Source organism: Heloderma suspectum, chromosome 3 (assembly GCF_057233095.1).
Source record: "Heloderma suspectum isolate Gila_16-S chromosome 3, 16-S_ref, whole genome shotgun sequence".
NCBI classification, from domain to species: Eukaryota; Metazoa; Chordata; class Lepidosauria; order Squamata; family Helodermatidae; genus Heloderma; species Heloderma suspectum.
The window spans coordinates 35,540,272-35,557,010 of NC_139460.1; the positions used below are offsets into that span (position 1 = coordinate 35,540,272).

The following is a 16,739-nucleotide window of genomic DNA, read 5'->3' on the forward strand; positions in this document are numbered from 1 at the left end:
ATTTTATCACTGATCTTTTTGTACCTTGTACATTGTATATTATACATGGAAGTTGTTTTGACACAAATTATACCAACCACTTTTGAAAATCAAATTATTTTTCTCATGCTCTTTAGCTATGCAGCCAATGTACTGACTGGACATTGACATACAATATTAATCCCATATTTGAGCAGCCATAAATCTTCAAAACGTCCTGCATTCACACACATAAAAATATCTAGGTATCTTTTTTTCAGCAGTCAGTTTCTGGCACAATGCCTGATACTTCTTTCTCTTTTTAAAATCCATGTCAAAACCACCCCTTCAACTTTCTACAAAATATGTTACAGCTGGATTCTGTGCCAGACTGCTGCTGGAGAACTCTTGCCCAAGAACTGAGGACGCCACTCTCCCATTTTATGCTCACAGAAACCCTGCAAGGTTGGTTACCCTGAGAGACAGCGGCTGGCCCAAGGTCACCCAGTGAGCTTCATATTAAAAAAAGTCATCACGGTGGGTTGCGGTGTGTGCTGGTGGCCATTGTGAATATTCAAGCTGCAGCAAGTGATCACTGCAGCTTATCGTGACGTGTGATACGATACATTGTTGCCATGTTTTGGGGTTGTGAGTGGTTTGTTAACCACGGCAACAGCCCATCCTGCACCGGGTTTGGATGTCATGATATGTTGCAGCGACTGCCCACCACAGCTTGAACATTCATAATGGCCACTGGCGGGTTGCGGTGGGACCAAGAGCCATTCTGAATTGTGTTATTTAGTTCGCGATGGGCTGTGACGATCATGCAAGCCGGCTTCTCCTCTTGCTGAACAACTGCTTTGAGAAGCAGTTCTTAAAGCTAAAAGTATAATACCCATAATTATAGCTTCCAATATTTGTTAGCTATTTAGCCTCATCAAGAGTTAATTGGCCATCAAGTAAGCTATTTGGCATCATTCGCTACACTTTGCAAAGAGTTCTATTCATTGCATAAAAATTACATTATAGTCCAAAACTGCATAATTTTGCATGCAACATTCATCTTTTTCACACATATACTATACACCACACTTTTGTCTTTGAAATATTGCATAAATAAGTAGCATTGCTTTTTTCCCCATAACATATCTGAACATGAGATATGTTTTTCACCTCAGTGTCCCTGGTGCCAGCAAATCATTTAAATACATAATCAAAATATCTGAGATGGGTTTTGTTTTCACTTTGTAAAATTTAAAAAATGTGCTTTTCAGAAATGTAGTTTTGGGAATAAACAATTTCTCAAATTAAATTTTTAAAACTCCTGCTCAGTTGTTTCTTCTTGCAATACAAAGCCTCCTACTGTGGCCAGCACTTAATGCTACACTTTTTCAAGATAGAAGATCTTCAAGGGCCAAACCCCTTGGATGCTGCAATATGGTATCTTATCCTTGCTGCTTGCCATTCTCTTCAGTGCAATGTCCCCTTTCAGCATGTGCAACATTTCCTCTGTGTGGTCCCAGACTTCCCTGTTGCTCACCAAGGGAGAGAAAGGCTCCTAGACTCGTAACTACGGCCTATACCCACTTATTTAGGAGTAAGTCCCATTAGACTTAGCTGTGAGCAGACATGCATAGGATTGTGCTGTTGTTGCAGAACTCAGAGTCAGAGAGACCACGGAGTGAAGGAAAAAGAGTTTTTCTTTATTTAACACGTGGGCTTAAGGCTGGAATCACTTCCAAAAGAGCCAAAAGCCCTGATTTACATCAGTACATTGTTTTTATAGATATTGTGACAGATAGGAAACGGCTCCTCCTCTCCCTCCCGTGTGGGGTTGCAGTCCTCAACATTTCTTCTCCTAGCACCACTGTTTATAATACAAGAAATGGGTTATAGGGTAGCCATGATAAGCAAAGAACAGCAGGGAACATGATATACATATCACTATGACCTTAGCCTTTGTTGACAAGATAAGAAATTCCTGTGTCTCGTCAGCTTACAAACATATATTTCAGAGAGCAAGAGCTCAGCAAGAACATGAAGCATGAGACTGCATTAGGCTACTTAGTCTGACCCCCAATATGGCTGCTACATTCCCCCCTTAAATGCATAATTTCATTACAATTATAGCATTTCATTACGCAAATAGACATTCTGGTTTGCGAAGCATAACACAGGACTCTTATAGCAACCCTCTTACTTAATATCTTGTTGAGCTATTAGAGCGTAGGGGGCGGCAGTTTTACTAGCCGTGACGTAAAACAGATTGGTTAAGCAACGCATAAACCAGGGAGTGCAGAAACATAACAGTGCCCTTACTAATGTCACTGGTAAGATCAGAACAAATAATGCTTTGAGCCAGCTGAGATCTGGAAGCCAAGAGGTCAACCAATCGAGCCAATCATGTTGTCCTATTTTGATGTCAGCCACTATATGGTTGAGCTTGTTGATCTGCTCATCTACAGCATTACTATTATCAGTTAAATTAAAACAGCAAAGCTTTTGGTGCGTCTCACAACCCAGATGATGAAGAAGGAAGAGGTAATCTATACCAGCTCTATTTTTATTTTATTTTTTAGAACAGCACCTCTTAGATCACGCAACTCTTTATTTAATAATGACAATGCTCGTGAGGTGGCATTTATGCTCTTGGCCAAGCTGCAAGCTAACTGGTTGATTTCCAGACCATCAGCCAAGGTTAGACCTGGAACTCCAACTAACGATACTGCCAGAGCCAATTTTTCTGAGTCAGAGTATAGCTGTAGGTGGCTATTACAATTTTCAGTTAGTTGGAGTGCTCTAGGCTGCCGTCGACGGATTTTCTCTGGCCACGGGGGAAGAACTGGCACCAGGCGGCTAAGGCAACATGGGTTGTTATCAGACAAGTTGGCTGGAATGAATGACCAGGTACGGGAACCACAGGTTCAAAACCATCTATGAGGCAGAAGTATATGTGCATAATTAAAGGATATGTTTTAAACTTCATTACAGTGAAAGGGGGGGCCAGGGATAGCTTTACATTTCCCAGAAGATTTTTGACAATTAATCATTCATGCACAAGAGGCATTTGTTCCAGCTACGATGGGAGTACATAGAGTGAACTCTGTAGGGGGTAAGATTTTCGTAACTATGCCCCAGTCAGAATTTTGGGAATAAGTCAAGTTTATATTAAAATTGCTTAACATAGTCTTGTTTTGAATTTTTTCAGGATGCTTACAGACAGGTATTAGGCAAGAGCTAATAAGCCTGTTTGCAGGTATATCTTTTGGTAAACAAAAATGCTTTACTCCAGTGATGTTAGCTAAGTGAAGCCAGTAATTATCAGCGAATCGCTGGGACAAACTTCTCTCTTTAGGGGCAGACCCCCCTTTTTCGCACCTTATTGAGGAACTATAATACAACACCACTAACACTACAACATGCATATTTGATCTTCTTTGGGATCTGACTGTACGCAGGGTGGACAGTCTCCCGGTGTGCCCACAGTAAGGTCTAGCCTGAGTCTTCTTACTGCTTTTTCAGAATGATTTTTAAAGGATTTTCAGGATTTCTGGTCACAGTCCATTCCCCCTCTCTCGCTCCCTTGACTCGTGTCTAATGTATCCAGGGTTTAACTCTAGCTACTTTCATAGCTGTGGGGGTGGAAAGTATAACAGTTTTTGGCCCTCTCCATCTGGGAGTCAAAGGGTCATTTTTCCACTTTTTAACTTATACTTCATCTCTTGGTTGGAAAGGATGAACTTCTGTGATGGGAATTGGGGCTTATTTTCTAAGACAAAGTGATGCTGGGCTTGAAGAACTTTGCCCAGTGTTTGGACTTCTTGTTTAAGGCTAACGTTTGCTTGCTCTTGATGCCGCTCCAGTGTCAATCATGAAGTCAATGTCACGGCCCCTCACAGTCAATGTCACGGCCCCTCTCAAGCTGTCTTCTGGCTCCTTTGGTTTTCTCCTTTGTGTATCTGATTCGTTTTATTTGGGCATTTATGCCACCAATGTCCATCTTGTCCACACTGGGCACACTGGTTCTTTCTTAAGAATCCTCTGCTTTTGCTGGGTCTTCTTCTATTTTTTCGTCCACGTCTTCTTGGGCCTCTGGGTCGAGGGGGGTATATTGGCGATAGGCATCTAAAAGACGCTCCAAGTACGCTCTGGGGCCTCGGTGGCACCTTGCAGCACTTTAGACACCTTGGTCATATTAACTGACTTCTTTATACCTGCCTTCATGGCTTCTAACAGCAGGGTTGTTGTTTTTTGTTTGTTTTTATAAGGAGACTTTATTGGGTAACTTACAGCACACAGGCGTACCTAATGGTTGGATCAGACAGCTTCTCTGAACCACGAGCTATTGGGCTAAATGGGTTTTATACCATACATGTTACCCATGAGGCAGCACAACACTAGCAAGCATTTTCAGCATAGGCTAGAAGTGTTTGGTTCTCAGGCACAGCTTCCTGTAAACAAACTTCGCTTCCCAGGCAAAGTGCTTGATAACACTTTCACTCATTAGTATGGGAAGAGAAATCTCTCTCTCTTTCTTTTGCTTTCTTTTTCTTGCTGATCTGCCTGTATTGCACATCATGTTTTAAACTTTTTACATAAAACTTTCCGCTCCGTGCACCAGCCTTGTCTCTTCATGTGTCTTTTTCAAGTCCAACTCACTTACTTAAACCTTTCTGCCCTACACTAGTCCCAATGACACACATTTGGGATAGGCTCTTCTTCTCCTTCTAGTTATATTTTCTCATCTTAAAGAACTATTACATATTGTGGCTGCTTTACCCCCAGGTAATAAGCTCTAGGCATAATCAGCTGCTTTTAATTCACCCTGGGGGCAACTATGGCCACGTTTCTTCTCTACAAATGTTCTTTCCCTTTGCCTCTTGCCTTCTCTTTCTTCTTCTTCCCCCCCCCTTTTCTATCTGTCTGCCACTTTCTCTATTTCTCTGTCTTTTCTACTTGTCTCTGTCTTTCTCTACTTGTCTTTGTCTTTTCTCTTGTCATCCATTGGGAACCACACTCAGTATCATTTGGAGTTGCAACTAACACTAATCTGCAAATATCACATATATTTTATGATATCTAAGAAATCATAAAATATACACAACAAACTTCTTTTGCAATTTAACACAATTAATGGAAAACACTTCTTGCATGGTAAGGCATGATGGAGCAGATCCAGCAATTATACTGCTCCTCTGGCTGCATGCTCAGGGCTCATCAAAATCAAGGGATGGGCATACTCACACACGCAAAGAGTTCTAGGTCACCATTTTTGCATCGGCAACTCTATGCTGCATGAGTTCTAGCAGAAGGAAATCTAAAAGTCATAGATCAAACTTAGCCTGTTGTGCACTGAGCTGACTACAAACACAGACACACAGTCTACAGCAATGAGAGTTCAAGTTTATGAAAAGCCTCACAGCACTGTGAAAAGGGGCGGGGGGGCTCTCGGGGCTATCTATCACTAGACAAGCTAGCCAGGGATTTATAATATCTCACACACACACACACACACACACACACCTTTTCTTCTCTTCCGCTTCAACTTGGTACACGAGAGCAAAGTGCCGAAACTCAGGACGCTGGGGGGTGATGGGCATCGCCTTATACTTGCATTTTTCAGGCAGCCATTAATCTTCTTCGGGGAAGTGGTGGGGTGATTTGCAGGACTTCAAAGGCAAGCTTCTCAGTTTGTTTGTATTTGTAAATCCCAAGCTTAAAACAGGACACGATGAGGTACAGGGCAGCTAAATTTTTGCTTTGGCACGGGCAACAAATAACTCAGGTCAGCTTTCTTGGCTGGGGTCTCAAACAGGAAAACAGTCTTAAAGTTGTAACATCACTGACAGCGTCAGCCAGCCAGCTACACAGATTTCACTGTTTTTTTAAGACAGTTACTCTAATATCTTCTTTTCTTCTCAATCAGGTTGGTCTCCCAGCTTACACAGTTTATTGCAGCTTTCAGGAGCATGGTAGTAGCGTGATTTTGGCTTGGTCAGGAACATGCTGTCTGGTTTCTCGGTCTCTTCAGCACACACACTCAGGCAGTCTAACACTGGACACTTAAATTAGTGAGATTTCTTCATTGCAGGGAATCCCACGGCAAAAGCTTAACGGTTATGCTCTTCAGAGATCATATAGCTGATGGTCTACAGGCTCTATGAAATTCTAGGACAGTTCAAAGCTAAACACGGCTACCTTGACAGAGATCTTCATCGTGGTCTTTCCGCTTTATTCTGCCTTGGGACAGTCTTATGGCACACTTTCTACTCGAAGAGGGGTCTAGCCTGTGCCCTGGGGGCTGATTCTTCACCTTTATTCTCCATTTTGCGCCTTCATCTTCTGGGTCTTCATTTTCAGTTTCTATTTCTTAGGGATTTTATCTTAATTAGGTGAGGTGATGATGTTGCACAACTCAGAACATTGTGGGCAATTCTCCTGCCCCCCCTCCCAGCGCACTAGGCTACTTCTTCGGCCTCACACTCCCACGCTTCGTTAAAAGCCAGGCTGTCTTGCAACATTTCTCTAATTAACAGCCTCAGATCTTGTTCTTTTTTTTCTCTCTCAGCTCAACCTTGAGCTTTTTGCTGTTTCCTCTCTCTATTCTGAATCCTTTTTAAAAAAATCTTTTTCCTTTTTTTTTTTAACATACATCTCAAGGGGATGCAAGTCTTGCTTCCCCCACCTCCCATAGCCTCCCACTTAAGATGAAGATGGACACAAAGAGGGAAGGGGATTGGTCAGCGAGTAAGGGGTCTCACTGACCAGCACAAGAGGAATTTTTACACCACGCACTTTGCTACTGGCCTGGGCACCCGGACGGTCAACGGTATGCAACAGAAACCGCAGTAGCCACTCTCTTCATTCATATGTCCCTGCCACCCACTTTCCCACTTTTCCACTAGAGCGAAGCAGTTTCCTCAGCGCCTTGCTGAGTATTAGTGCCTGCTCGGGGGAGTGATCAAGTCCCCCCTCCACCCCCAATTGGGTGGGTCACCTCTTGTATATGTATACTAACACTGACCTTCTTCATAAGGCAGGGCCCTCTTTTTTTCTGCCCAGTGGCCTTTCTCCTAAAGGCAGGGCCCTCTTTTTACTCCATATACTTGCCTTTCTCCTGAAGGCTTCCAATGTGGGTTTCAACTCAATTGCAGCTGCAGTATGGGCAGGGCTCAAGTTCCTTCCTCCGCTTCCCAAGGTTCTCTTGCCGCTCACAGCCGTTTTAGCGGTCCCGGCGCAGGCTTTCTCCCGTTCACCCGACAAAAAGGTCGGTGGCGCCAAGAAAGGGAGGCGTGCGCCGAGCCCTCCCTCCCGGTGCGGCAATTAAGAGCACGCAACTGCCACCTCTCTGTCTCAGCGCCTGCCACAATCCGAGTCACGGCACCATTTATGTTGCAGAACTCAAGAGTCAGAGAGACCACGGAGTGAAGGAAAAAGAGTTTTTCTTTATTTAACGTGCTGGCTTAAGGCTGTATTCACTTCCAAAGAGCCAAAAGCCCTGATTTACATCAGCACATTGTTTTTATAGATATTGTGACAGATAGGAAACGGCTCCTCCTCTCCCTCCTGTGTGGGGTTGCAGTCCTCAACATTTCTTCTCCTAGCACCACTGTTTATAATACAAGAAATGGGTTATAGGGTAGCCATGATAAGCAAAGAACAGCAGAGAACATGATATACATATCACTATGACCTTAGCCTTTGTTGACATAAGAAATTCCTGTGTCTCGTCAGCTTACAAACATATTTCAGAGAGCAAGAGCTCAGCAAGAACATGAAGCATGAGACTGCATGAGGCTACTTAGTCTGACCCCCGATATGGCTGCTACACTGTGATATATACAGAATGGGAGTAGGCAACGTAAAGCCCATGGACCAAATCCAGCCCAGCATAGCTATTCCCCACCAGAGATTTTCCCCCCTCTCCCTTTCCCAGTCTGTTGTTAGGAAGGTATGGATTGTGTCAAATTTGTTCTGTCTGTGTTTCGCAGATTGTCAGGCGCCTTTCATTCCACTGTCCACCCATTGGTGGAATTGGAACTTTTTTAGTTTCCATATTTGCACAAATGCACATTTGCACAATTTTGTACGTGTGAAAATGTGCAAATCCCCCCCCCCCCCATGTGCATTTTCAAACTTTAGCCTTTGGGGGAAAATGTGCCTTTTGGGTCAGGTTTTTTTATTTTGCATATTTTTCTACAACAAAATTTGTGCAAAATTCCCAACGGTTAGAAAAACAGTCTGTGAGTCCACAGAATCTGCCTGACAGTGGAAAAGCCAGTCTGCTGTGGAATCTGCAGGTTGGATTCATGAAAATCCGAACTCATTTGGTTCCATTGCAGATTTCTCTGACATCCCTATCTGTTGTTGACTAGCAACATAGCAGCAACACATACGATGCAGGAGACAAAGGAAAACCCTTTGGCTGGATTTCACGTAGGACTAGCCTCCCCTGGAGAGAGATGTCCTGGGAATCCTCCCTATGACTTCTAGATTTTTCATGGGCTCTGCACATCTTGCTTGCTACGCTTTTTCCTTTGAGAAAGGTTGGAAAGAGCATGAGCCTGGTTCAGCGCAAGGAGCTGTACTGGCCCTAACCATGTTCAAGTTGGTTATATCTCCATGACTACCTCTTATGTCCAATTTAAGCCAGACTAGGCTTCAGAAGTTGCCGCTTCAAAAATGCATGCATGATCTATCAACCTGAATGTAAAACCTTTTAGATCATGCCTATGCCACTATTCATTATTTCAACAGAGAGAAAATGGAGATGTGTGTTATATCAAGCCAGTGGCTAGCATGCTGGGCTTAGAGGCAAAGAGTCCCGGGTTCAAATCACTGGTCAGCCATGAACCTCGCTGGGTGATTTGGGACAACTTAGGCAGGCTACAACCCTATACATACTTCTGTGGAAGTAAGCCCCACTGAACTCAATGGGACTTACCCCTGAGCAGACATATATAAGACTGCACTGTAACTCTTCTAACCAGTCTCACAGAATCTGCATGAGAGGAAATTAGGTAAGATTTGCAAAGCACTTTGTACACCAAAAGAGCCATAGAAATTGCTAGTAATGATAAGGCTGCTAATGCCTTAACCATCAGATAGCCCTATAAGAATGTAAGAAGAGCCCTGCTGTATCAGGCCCAGAGGCCCAGCTAGTCCATCATTCTGTTCCCACTATGGCCAACCAGTTGTGCATGGGAAGCCCACAAGTAGGACATGAATGCAATAGCATCCTCCTGCTCACATTCCCCAGATACTGGCATACTGCAGCCTATGCTGGAGTAAAATACAGCCATCTAATTCCAAAAACAGCTATTTAGCAGGAAAAAAATAACTGAAACATGAAAATGCAGAAGAAAAACTAAAGCTGTTCAACATACAATACAAGATCAAAATGCCTTAGGGGAAAAAAAACCCTCTCTCTTTCTGTGTGTGTGCGCGCGCGCATGTGTGTAAATAAAGCGATTTTGAATGGGCATTCCCTCCCCTCCTGCACCACCAGACAATCTGCTTGTTAAGCCACACTGAGATATTTGCTGTATGAGCAAATGTACAGCTTTTAGTGATCTAAGCAAACCTAAGCAATTTGAAGTTCCACTGGTTTCAGTGGGAGAGAATTGAGCACCTGCATAACTCTCCAAACAGGCAGTGCAATCCTACACATGTCTACTCAGAAGTAAGCCCCATGGAGTTCAGTGGAACTTACTCCCAGATAAGTGTGTATAGGACTGCTGCCTAAAGCAACGGCACTTGGATCATGCCCAGAACAAAGGGGAACTATATCAACACAGTGCCTCTTTGGATAGGTAGTGGTTATTGACAGAGTTTTGCAGAAGGATAAGACAGGATGCTACAACTAAGAGAGCAACCCAATTCACATCTGCTCAGAAGTAAGTCCCACTGAGTTTAATGAAGCTTACTTCCAGGTAACTGTGTATAGGATTGCAAGACTGTGTATTGTTGTGTCTGAGAGAGCAGAAGATTCTCACTACCTTTCCAAGATATTTTCAGTCAGATTAGTAGTAAACTTGTTCGGAAAATCGTAGACTATTGTTTTAAATTTAATGGCTGGCATGTGTGGAATCAACATAAGATATAGGAGTAACAGTGAGTCAATAAACTAATTCTCAGCAATGAGGCAAATGTCAGGAATGAAGCTTGCCAGAGAGGAAGCAGGTGTAGTAATGGAAAAGAACATCCCCCTCTTTGGTGCTCAGCTCCATCGCCATCAGTAATTCGGGTAGCATCATTTCCTCTATTTCCAGTGCTCAGGATTTCAGAACCCACACATCAATTGGCTTGGGGTTTGCAGAAGTACAACAAATCTTTAGGAGGGGAAACCACTAAGAAAACACATACACACACATCCCAATAAGAACTGAACATACTCAGTGGCCATGGAACTCTTAACAGATTGTTGTGTGTTGGGGCGCGGGGGGAGAGAACAGTGTGGCTGGATTCCTGAACAGCAGCACTTCACACTACAACATTTTGTTGCAGGTTTCACTTGCCTTTCACAAGTCCATGTCTCTTGAGATGCTCCGTTCAACCCCACCCACCCCCTCCCATGCACTCACTACACTCTCCCACGCACTCACTACACTCTCCCACATGCACTGTCCACTACTTAGGCCGCCTCAGTCTGTGCCAAAGATCAATCACCCCTGCATTAAACCTTTCTTGCAGAATTATAACAAATAAGTTATTTTGAGGCACTTTATCAAATTGTCACTGATCTTTCAGTTGATGCTATAAGAAAATCAGACCACAACAATCCTGCTGACTTTATTTTTTATTAGTGTCAGTAATGTCTTCTATCAACACATCGCTAGTTACATTGCCTCAACAGGATTTTTAAAATTTGCCATCCAAAGCAAAACTTAATTAGGTTGTGATGTGCCCTTCTCCTGGTGCCAATGATAAATTAAGGGTACAATCCTGTGCATGTTTAGTCAGAAAAAAGCCCTACAACTCCCAGCATCCCCCAGCCACCCATGCTGGCTGGGGGATGCTGGGAATTGTAGAACTTTTTTCTGTCTAAATGTGCATAGAATTGCACCCTAAAGTATTTATCACTGGAAATGGCAGAAAGAAGGAACTTCCAACTGTAGCCTTTTTAAAACTCCTTTCATGGGACTGAGCTCGCTGGAGCAACTGCTGATATACACCACCATAAGGGCCCCTTTCCATATTGCAGGCATGCTGCAAAGATCTTATCTACAACTAAAATATTTTCGTAACTACTATGCCTTAAGAGTTAAGTTACGGAAAGGGGCCTTAAGTCAGTATTAGAGCACATACCTTGCAAGTAGCACATCCAATCCCTGGCATTTCTAGTTAGAAATGCCCATCATCCCTGACCATCGGTTGTACTGACTGGAGCTGGAGTCCAACAACATCTGGAGGGCCACAGGTTCCCCTCCCCTGAATTAGATGGAGAAATATAACGCATCTTCCCAAGATTTGCACGCCTTAATTTGAGTCAAATTTTACAAGCTTGTTTTGAAAGCTAGGGCTCATTCCTGGATCATACTAAATATTTTTCTTTTTTTAAAAAAAAAAGCACGCCTTGCAGCATGCGCAGAGGAACCTTTCCCTCACCACTGGGGGCAGAATTGAAGTCCTTTTATGTCATGGGGCTTTCTTCCCCTCTCCGTTGTAGTCGTAGACCCTCCATGCCACCACCCCAAACCTGCTTTGAATGGTCCCCAATCCTCTGGAGCACATTTTGAGGGTGTATGGGGGGGATGCAGTGGGAATGTGGGGGGATCTGCACTGGATTTCACCCAATGTAACAGAAACTTCCATATTCCAGAGATTATAGGTATGATCTTGCAATGCAGAGGTCTGGCTTTCAGGCCATCTTGAGCCCTGCCATCTTTCTAGAAATTAAGCACTGAACGTGTGCTTGGATGCAAGTTATTTGAAGCCTATTTGGATACATAGTCTTTGGAGGCAGGGGCGTGCCAAATCATTGGAAGCAGACCCTTCCCACATCACACAGCGGCAAGGGAGTGAGATGGGTGGGGCATTCACACACACAGCACCAACATAATAAATTGTGCAGACTGACTTTATACGCATGACATAACTCTTCCCCCTCCGAGAGACCCAGATCAGGCACAATTTATCTGTAAACTCTCTCCCACAGCTTCTCATTACTGGAGCTGCCAACAGCACCGTCTGTTATTAGCTCTGATAATTGTCTTGCTGAAAGAGCCACTGTACAATCATTGGTAACTGATCTCTCACTATTGTGCCCCACCTGTTACTGGCTCCGGCACCATTCTCCTGCAAATAAGAGTCTATTATCCATCACCTGCCACTGACCTTCTCATCCTACCATGACAAGCACGCTGGGTCCTCACCTGCCCCTGCTTAGAATCACAGAATCTCCAACCCTATGATATTACAATAGGGTTGGAAGGGGCCTACAAGACCATTGAGTCCAGCCCCCTGCTCCGTGCAGGAAGCCTGATTCCCAGGTGGTCTCCCATCCAAGTACTATTAACCAGGGCTGACCCTGCTTAGCTTCCGAGATCAGTACATCTCGCCATAGTGGGGAAGAACTCACTTCCTTGACTGACTACTGCTGTTGCTCAGGAGGCAGGACTTCATCATGGACCAGAGCCAATAACAAAGAAAACAAACAGAACAAGAAGAAAATCCTTCCCAGCAGCGACAGTATAAACAGCAAGAGAAATCAGCCCTGCTGCTGACATGTACAAGCTTAAATGCTACATTTTTCTCAGGGTGGCTAAACACACCCTCTTAGACCTAGACCTTTTTCTCCCCCTCTACTTTGAAAGTCAAAAGATTAGAGGTCAGAAAGGGGCAGGCAAATCCGGCCCTGTAAACCAGCCTTCCCCAACCAGGTGCTGTAAGTAGATGAGCAGGGTTTAGGTCAGGAGCGGGCAGCTTGTGGCCGCCCAGGTATTGTTTTGGCTGACAACTCCCATCATCCCTCCCCATTGGCTATGCTGGCTGGGGCTGATGGGAATTCTGGCCACAACATCTGGAGGACCACAAGTTGCCCACCCCAATTTAGGTCTAGATATTTACCCCTGACAAGCTGAACTTCTTTGCCAGAACATTTGGTGGATCGACCCAGAGCTGCCTTCCCAAACCTGGTGCCCTACAGACTACAGTTCCCATCAGCTCTGACCATTGGCCATGCAGGCTGGGACTCATGTGAGTTGGAGTCTCACAACATCTGGGTGGGGGCACAGGTTCCCCAGCCCTGATGGAGGTGGTGCCTTAAGAACATAGGAAGATCCCTGCTGGATCAGACCAAGGGTCCGTTTAGTCCAGCATTCTGTTCATACAGCGGCCAGCCAGCTGTTGACGGAAAACCCACAGGCAGGACATCAGTACAGCAGCACCCTCCCGCCCGTGTTCCCCAGCAACTGGTGTACATACGCACACTGCCTCTAATACCGGAGGTAGCATATAGCCATCAGGGCTAGTAGCCACTGATAGCCTTCTCCTCCATGAAATCTTGTGAAATCTCCCAAGCCGGGGGGGGGGGGGGTGCTAAATAAGTGGGGCTGGCTGTGGGGGGATGGGAGTTGTAGTCCAACACATCTGGAGGGCACCAGGCTGGGGAAGGCTGATCCAGAGTATTCCCTGGCAGCGGGCGAGTCCTGCACAATCCCGCCGCCCTCCCAGGGGCGCTCTCTTCCTCGCAGTGGAGGCTGGTGACTCCAATGTCAGCCCGATCCGAAACCAGGTTCCGCACCCTGGATAGCTCCTTGGGAGTTCTGACTGAGACCCAGAGCGGGTGCACCGCCCCACTGACACCGGCGCCACCAGCCTCCACCACGCTCTGGCGCGCGCTGTCTCCTACCTGACCCGGTTGTCGTGGAACTTGGTCTGCTGGGGCTGATTCAAGTAAATGGTGCGGGCGGCTGCCTCCTCGCGGTCCGCAGAGGACGTGGCCCCGGACATCTCATCGTCCGCCTTCTTGTAGCCCGAAGAGGAGCAAATGGGTCCTGCAGCAGGCAAGCAAGCAGGCAAGCAAGGAGAGAGAGAAAGGGGCGGGACGGCGGGAATCAGTCAGTTACCAGAGGGAGAGAAGAGGAGACCGAGGGGGGCGAGAGGAGGGACGCGGCCGGCGGGGAGGCGGACAAAGGCGCCGTCACGCCGCGCGGCGCACCCGTGCATCTCTGCGCCCCGCGCGCCCCGAGCAGCGCCTGGCTGCTCCGGCAGCCCTTTGCAACGCGGCCCCCGGCGGCTCCCCGCCTCCCCCGCTGCGGGCCGCCCCTGCCTCCCGCCCCTGCGCGAGGCAGCCGAGCGGCGGGCCGCGCACAAAGCCAGCCCCGGCCGGCGGCGCTGGCGGCGCAGACCTGGCGGCGCGCTCACGGGGCTCCGAATCCACCGCGCTCACCGTCGCGGCCCAGCAGAAGGGCGCCGCTGCCTCGAGCCCCGCCGCCGCCGCGCGCTCTGAGCCCACCCACTTATTGATTGGCGGCGGCAGCGGCCGCCGCGGCAGGTGTGAAGCGCGCTTCGCCTGCCCAGGCGAAGAGGGTTTGGGGTGAGGGAAGGGGCGGCCGAGCGCGAGGGAGAGTCCGGGGCCAGCGCCCCGCCCGGCCGCGCCCCCGCCGCTCGGACAGCGGGAGGAGGAGAGGAGGGGGGCAGAAGCAATCTCCATCTTATCCCTGCAGTCGTGAAGTGATTTAAGCGCGTTTAAAATGCAAAACTACTACACCTGCTCAGAGTACTATTATTACTACTGCCACCACCACTATTACTATTACTGCAGTACTACTACTGCTTATTGCTGCTACTGCTACATTTATATCCCACCTTTTTTCCTCTTGCAAAGCACCCACTTGGGCCTGCTCACAACAGCCCTGTGACTGGCCCAAAGTCACCCAGTGACCTTCATGGCCATGTGCGAAACTACTACACCTGCTCAGAGTATTATTGCTACTTTGTTGTTGTTGTTGTTCAGTCGTTCAGTAAAATTCTTAATTTTATTGCTACTACATTACTACTATTGCTGCTATTATTGCTGCTACTGCTACATTTATATCCCACCTTTTTTTCCTCTTGCGAGGAACCCAGGGCAGCTTACATGGCCCTCCTCGCAACAACTCTGTGAGGTAGGTTAGGCTTAGACTGGCACAAAGTCACCCAGTGAGCTTTATGGCCAAGTGGGGACTAGAACAAGGATCTCCCAAGTCCCAGTCCAACACTCTAACCACTACACCACACCGGTCTTATTATTGGGTGGGTGGGTGGGTATCGTCAGGGTAGGCGAACAATTTTTGTTGTTGTTCTGATGTATCAGAAATGTAGAACCTTACCAGTATCGTTGTATGATGCTTATATTTCTGTTATTCCTAAGTCAGGAATCCAGGAGCATTTTTTAAACATGGAATGGTGATTGCAGGGGTGGGCTGGAGGGAGAGAAATGTTAGTTATGCGCTTTCACAGCTGAAGCCACACACACGGTCATCTAATAGGAGTGGGGGGGGCGTAAGACCATTAGATCCATGGCTGCAAATTACCTAGCTGCAGCACTGGTGGCTACAGGAGAAAAACTGTCAGCTCCCACTAAACTAGGGGGCGGGAGGGGAAAAACATCACAGATCAATGCGATTTTATTTTTTTTGCCTCTGGGAGCCTCTCCCCTAACGTTTAGCTAAAACAATGAGTGATGAATAATGCAAGATCCAGTGGAAAAGGGACTCAAAACTACTCCCGAGTTGCCTAGCATACATCTATGATATACCTAGAGAAAGGCTGCTCCGGTATGCCTTTGTCAAGGGGTGAGGCAGGAATTGCCCATGGCAGATTTTGTGTAATTTGCACTTCAAGCGGAGCAGCCAGCAGTACAGCTCAGTTGTTTTAGACTCTGGACTGAATGCTCTTCCTGAGGGCTCTTTAGATAGTAATATGCCTTACTTCACTGACTTCAAAATGTGGCACGCCTGGGCTGCTGCATCTGGGGGCCCCTCCTGCTCCTCCAGCTGAGCGGAGACGGCACCTCTGAAGCAGCGGGACGACAATGAACCGATTGTCACAGAGTCCCAAGGGCAAGGATGGACAGCACAGCATCTATGTCCTTTTCTCATTGGCTTCTCCTCAGAGCTCCCTCTGAGGTCAGACAGGGCATCCACCAAATGATGCCTTGTCTAGTTGAAAGCTGGTGTGACTAAGGGCATGATCCCTAAAAATGCTGCCTAAATATGCTGCCTAAATATGCTGGCAGGGGAATGGTGGGAGTTGTAGGACTTTTTTCTGCCTAAACATGCATAGGATTGCACCCTAATGCTGCTAACTTATACCCACATATCTGGGACCACTTAACGGACCTTACTTCTGTGTAGACCTATATAGGACTGTAAGGCACATATTGCGAGTCAGATACCCCCCTTGGGTCAAAGGACTCCTCCTAACATACTCAGAGCTAAACTAGTTGTTGTTGTTCAGTCGTTCAGTCGTGTCCGACTCTTCGTGACCCCATGGACCATAGCACGCCAGGCCTTCCTGTCCTGCACTCTCTCCCGGAGTGTGCTGAAGTTCATATTCATTGCATCCGTGATGCTATCCAGCCATCTCATCCTCTGCCGTCCCCTTCTCCTTTTGCCTTCAGTCTTTCCCAGCATCAGGGTCTTTTCCAGGGAGTTTTCTCTTCGCATTAGGTGGCCAAAATATTGGAGCTTCAGCTTCATTATCTGTCCTTCCAATGAGCACTCAGGGTTGATTTCCTTTAGGATGGACTGATTTGACCTCCTTGCAGTCCAGGGGACTCGTAAGAGTCTTCTCCA

At 46.5% G+C, this 16,739-nt stretch overlaps 1 protein-coding gene across 1 annotated transcript in view; it reads right to left on the minus strand.

The window, feature by feature from the left end:
• The window catches only part of ATP8A2 (ATPase phospholipid transporting 8A2), a 519,580-nt gene extending 504,723 nt beyond the window's left edge, over nt 1–14,857 (minus strand). The window contains exons 1-3 of the mRNA XM_084845428.1: nt 14,838–14,857; nt 14,351–14,406; nt 13,811–13,955 (exon numbers count right to left, since the gene is read on the minus strand). Coding sequence (XP_084701554.1) covers nt 13,811–13,955; nt 14,351–14,406; nt 14,838–14,857 — 221 coding nt within the window. The remainder of the gene's footprint in view (nt 1–13,810; nt 13,956–14,350; nt 14,407–14,837) is intronic.
• Between the last annotated feature and the right edge of the window lie 1,882 nt (nt 14,858–16,739).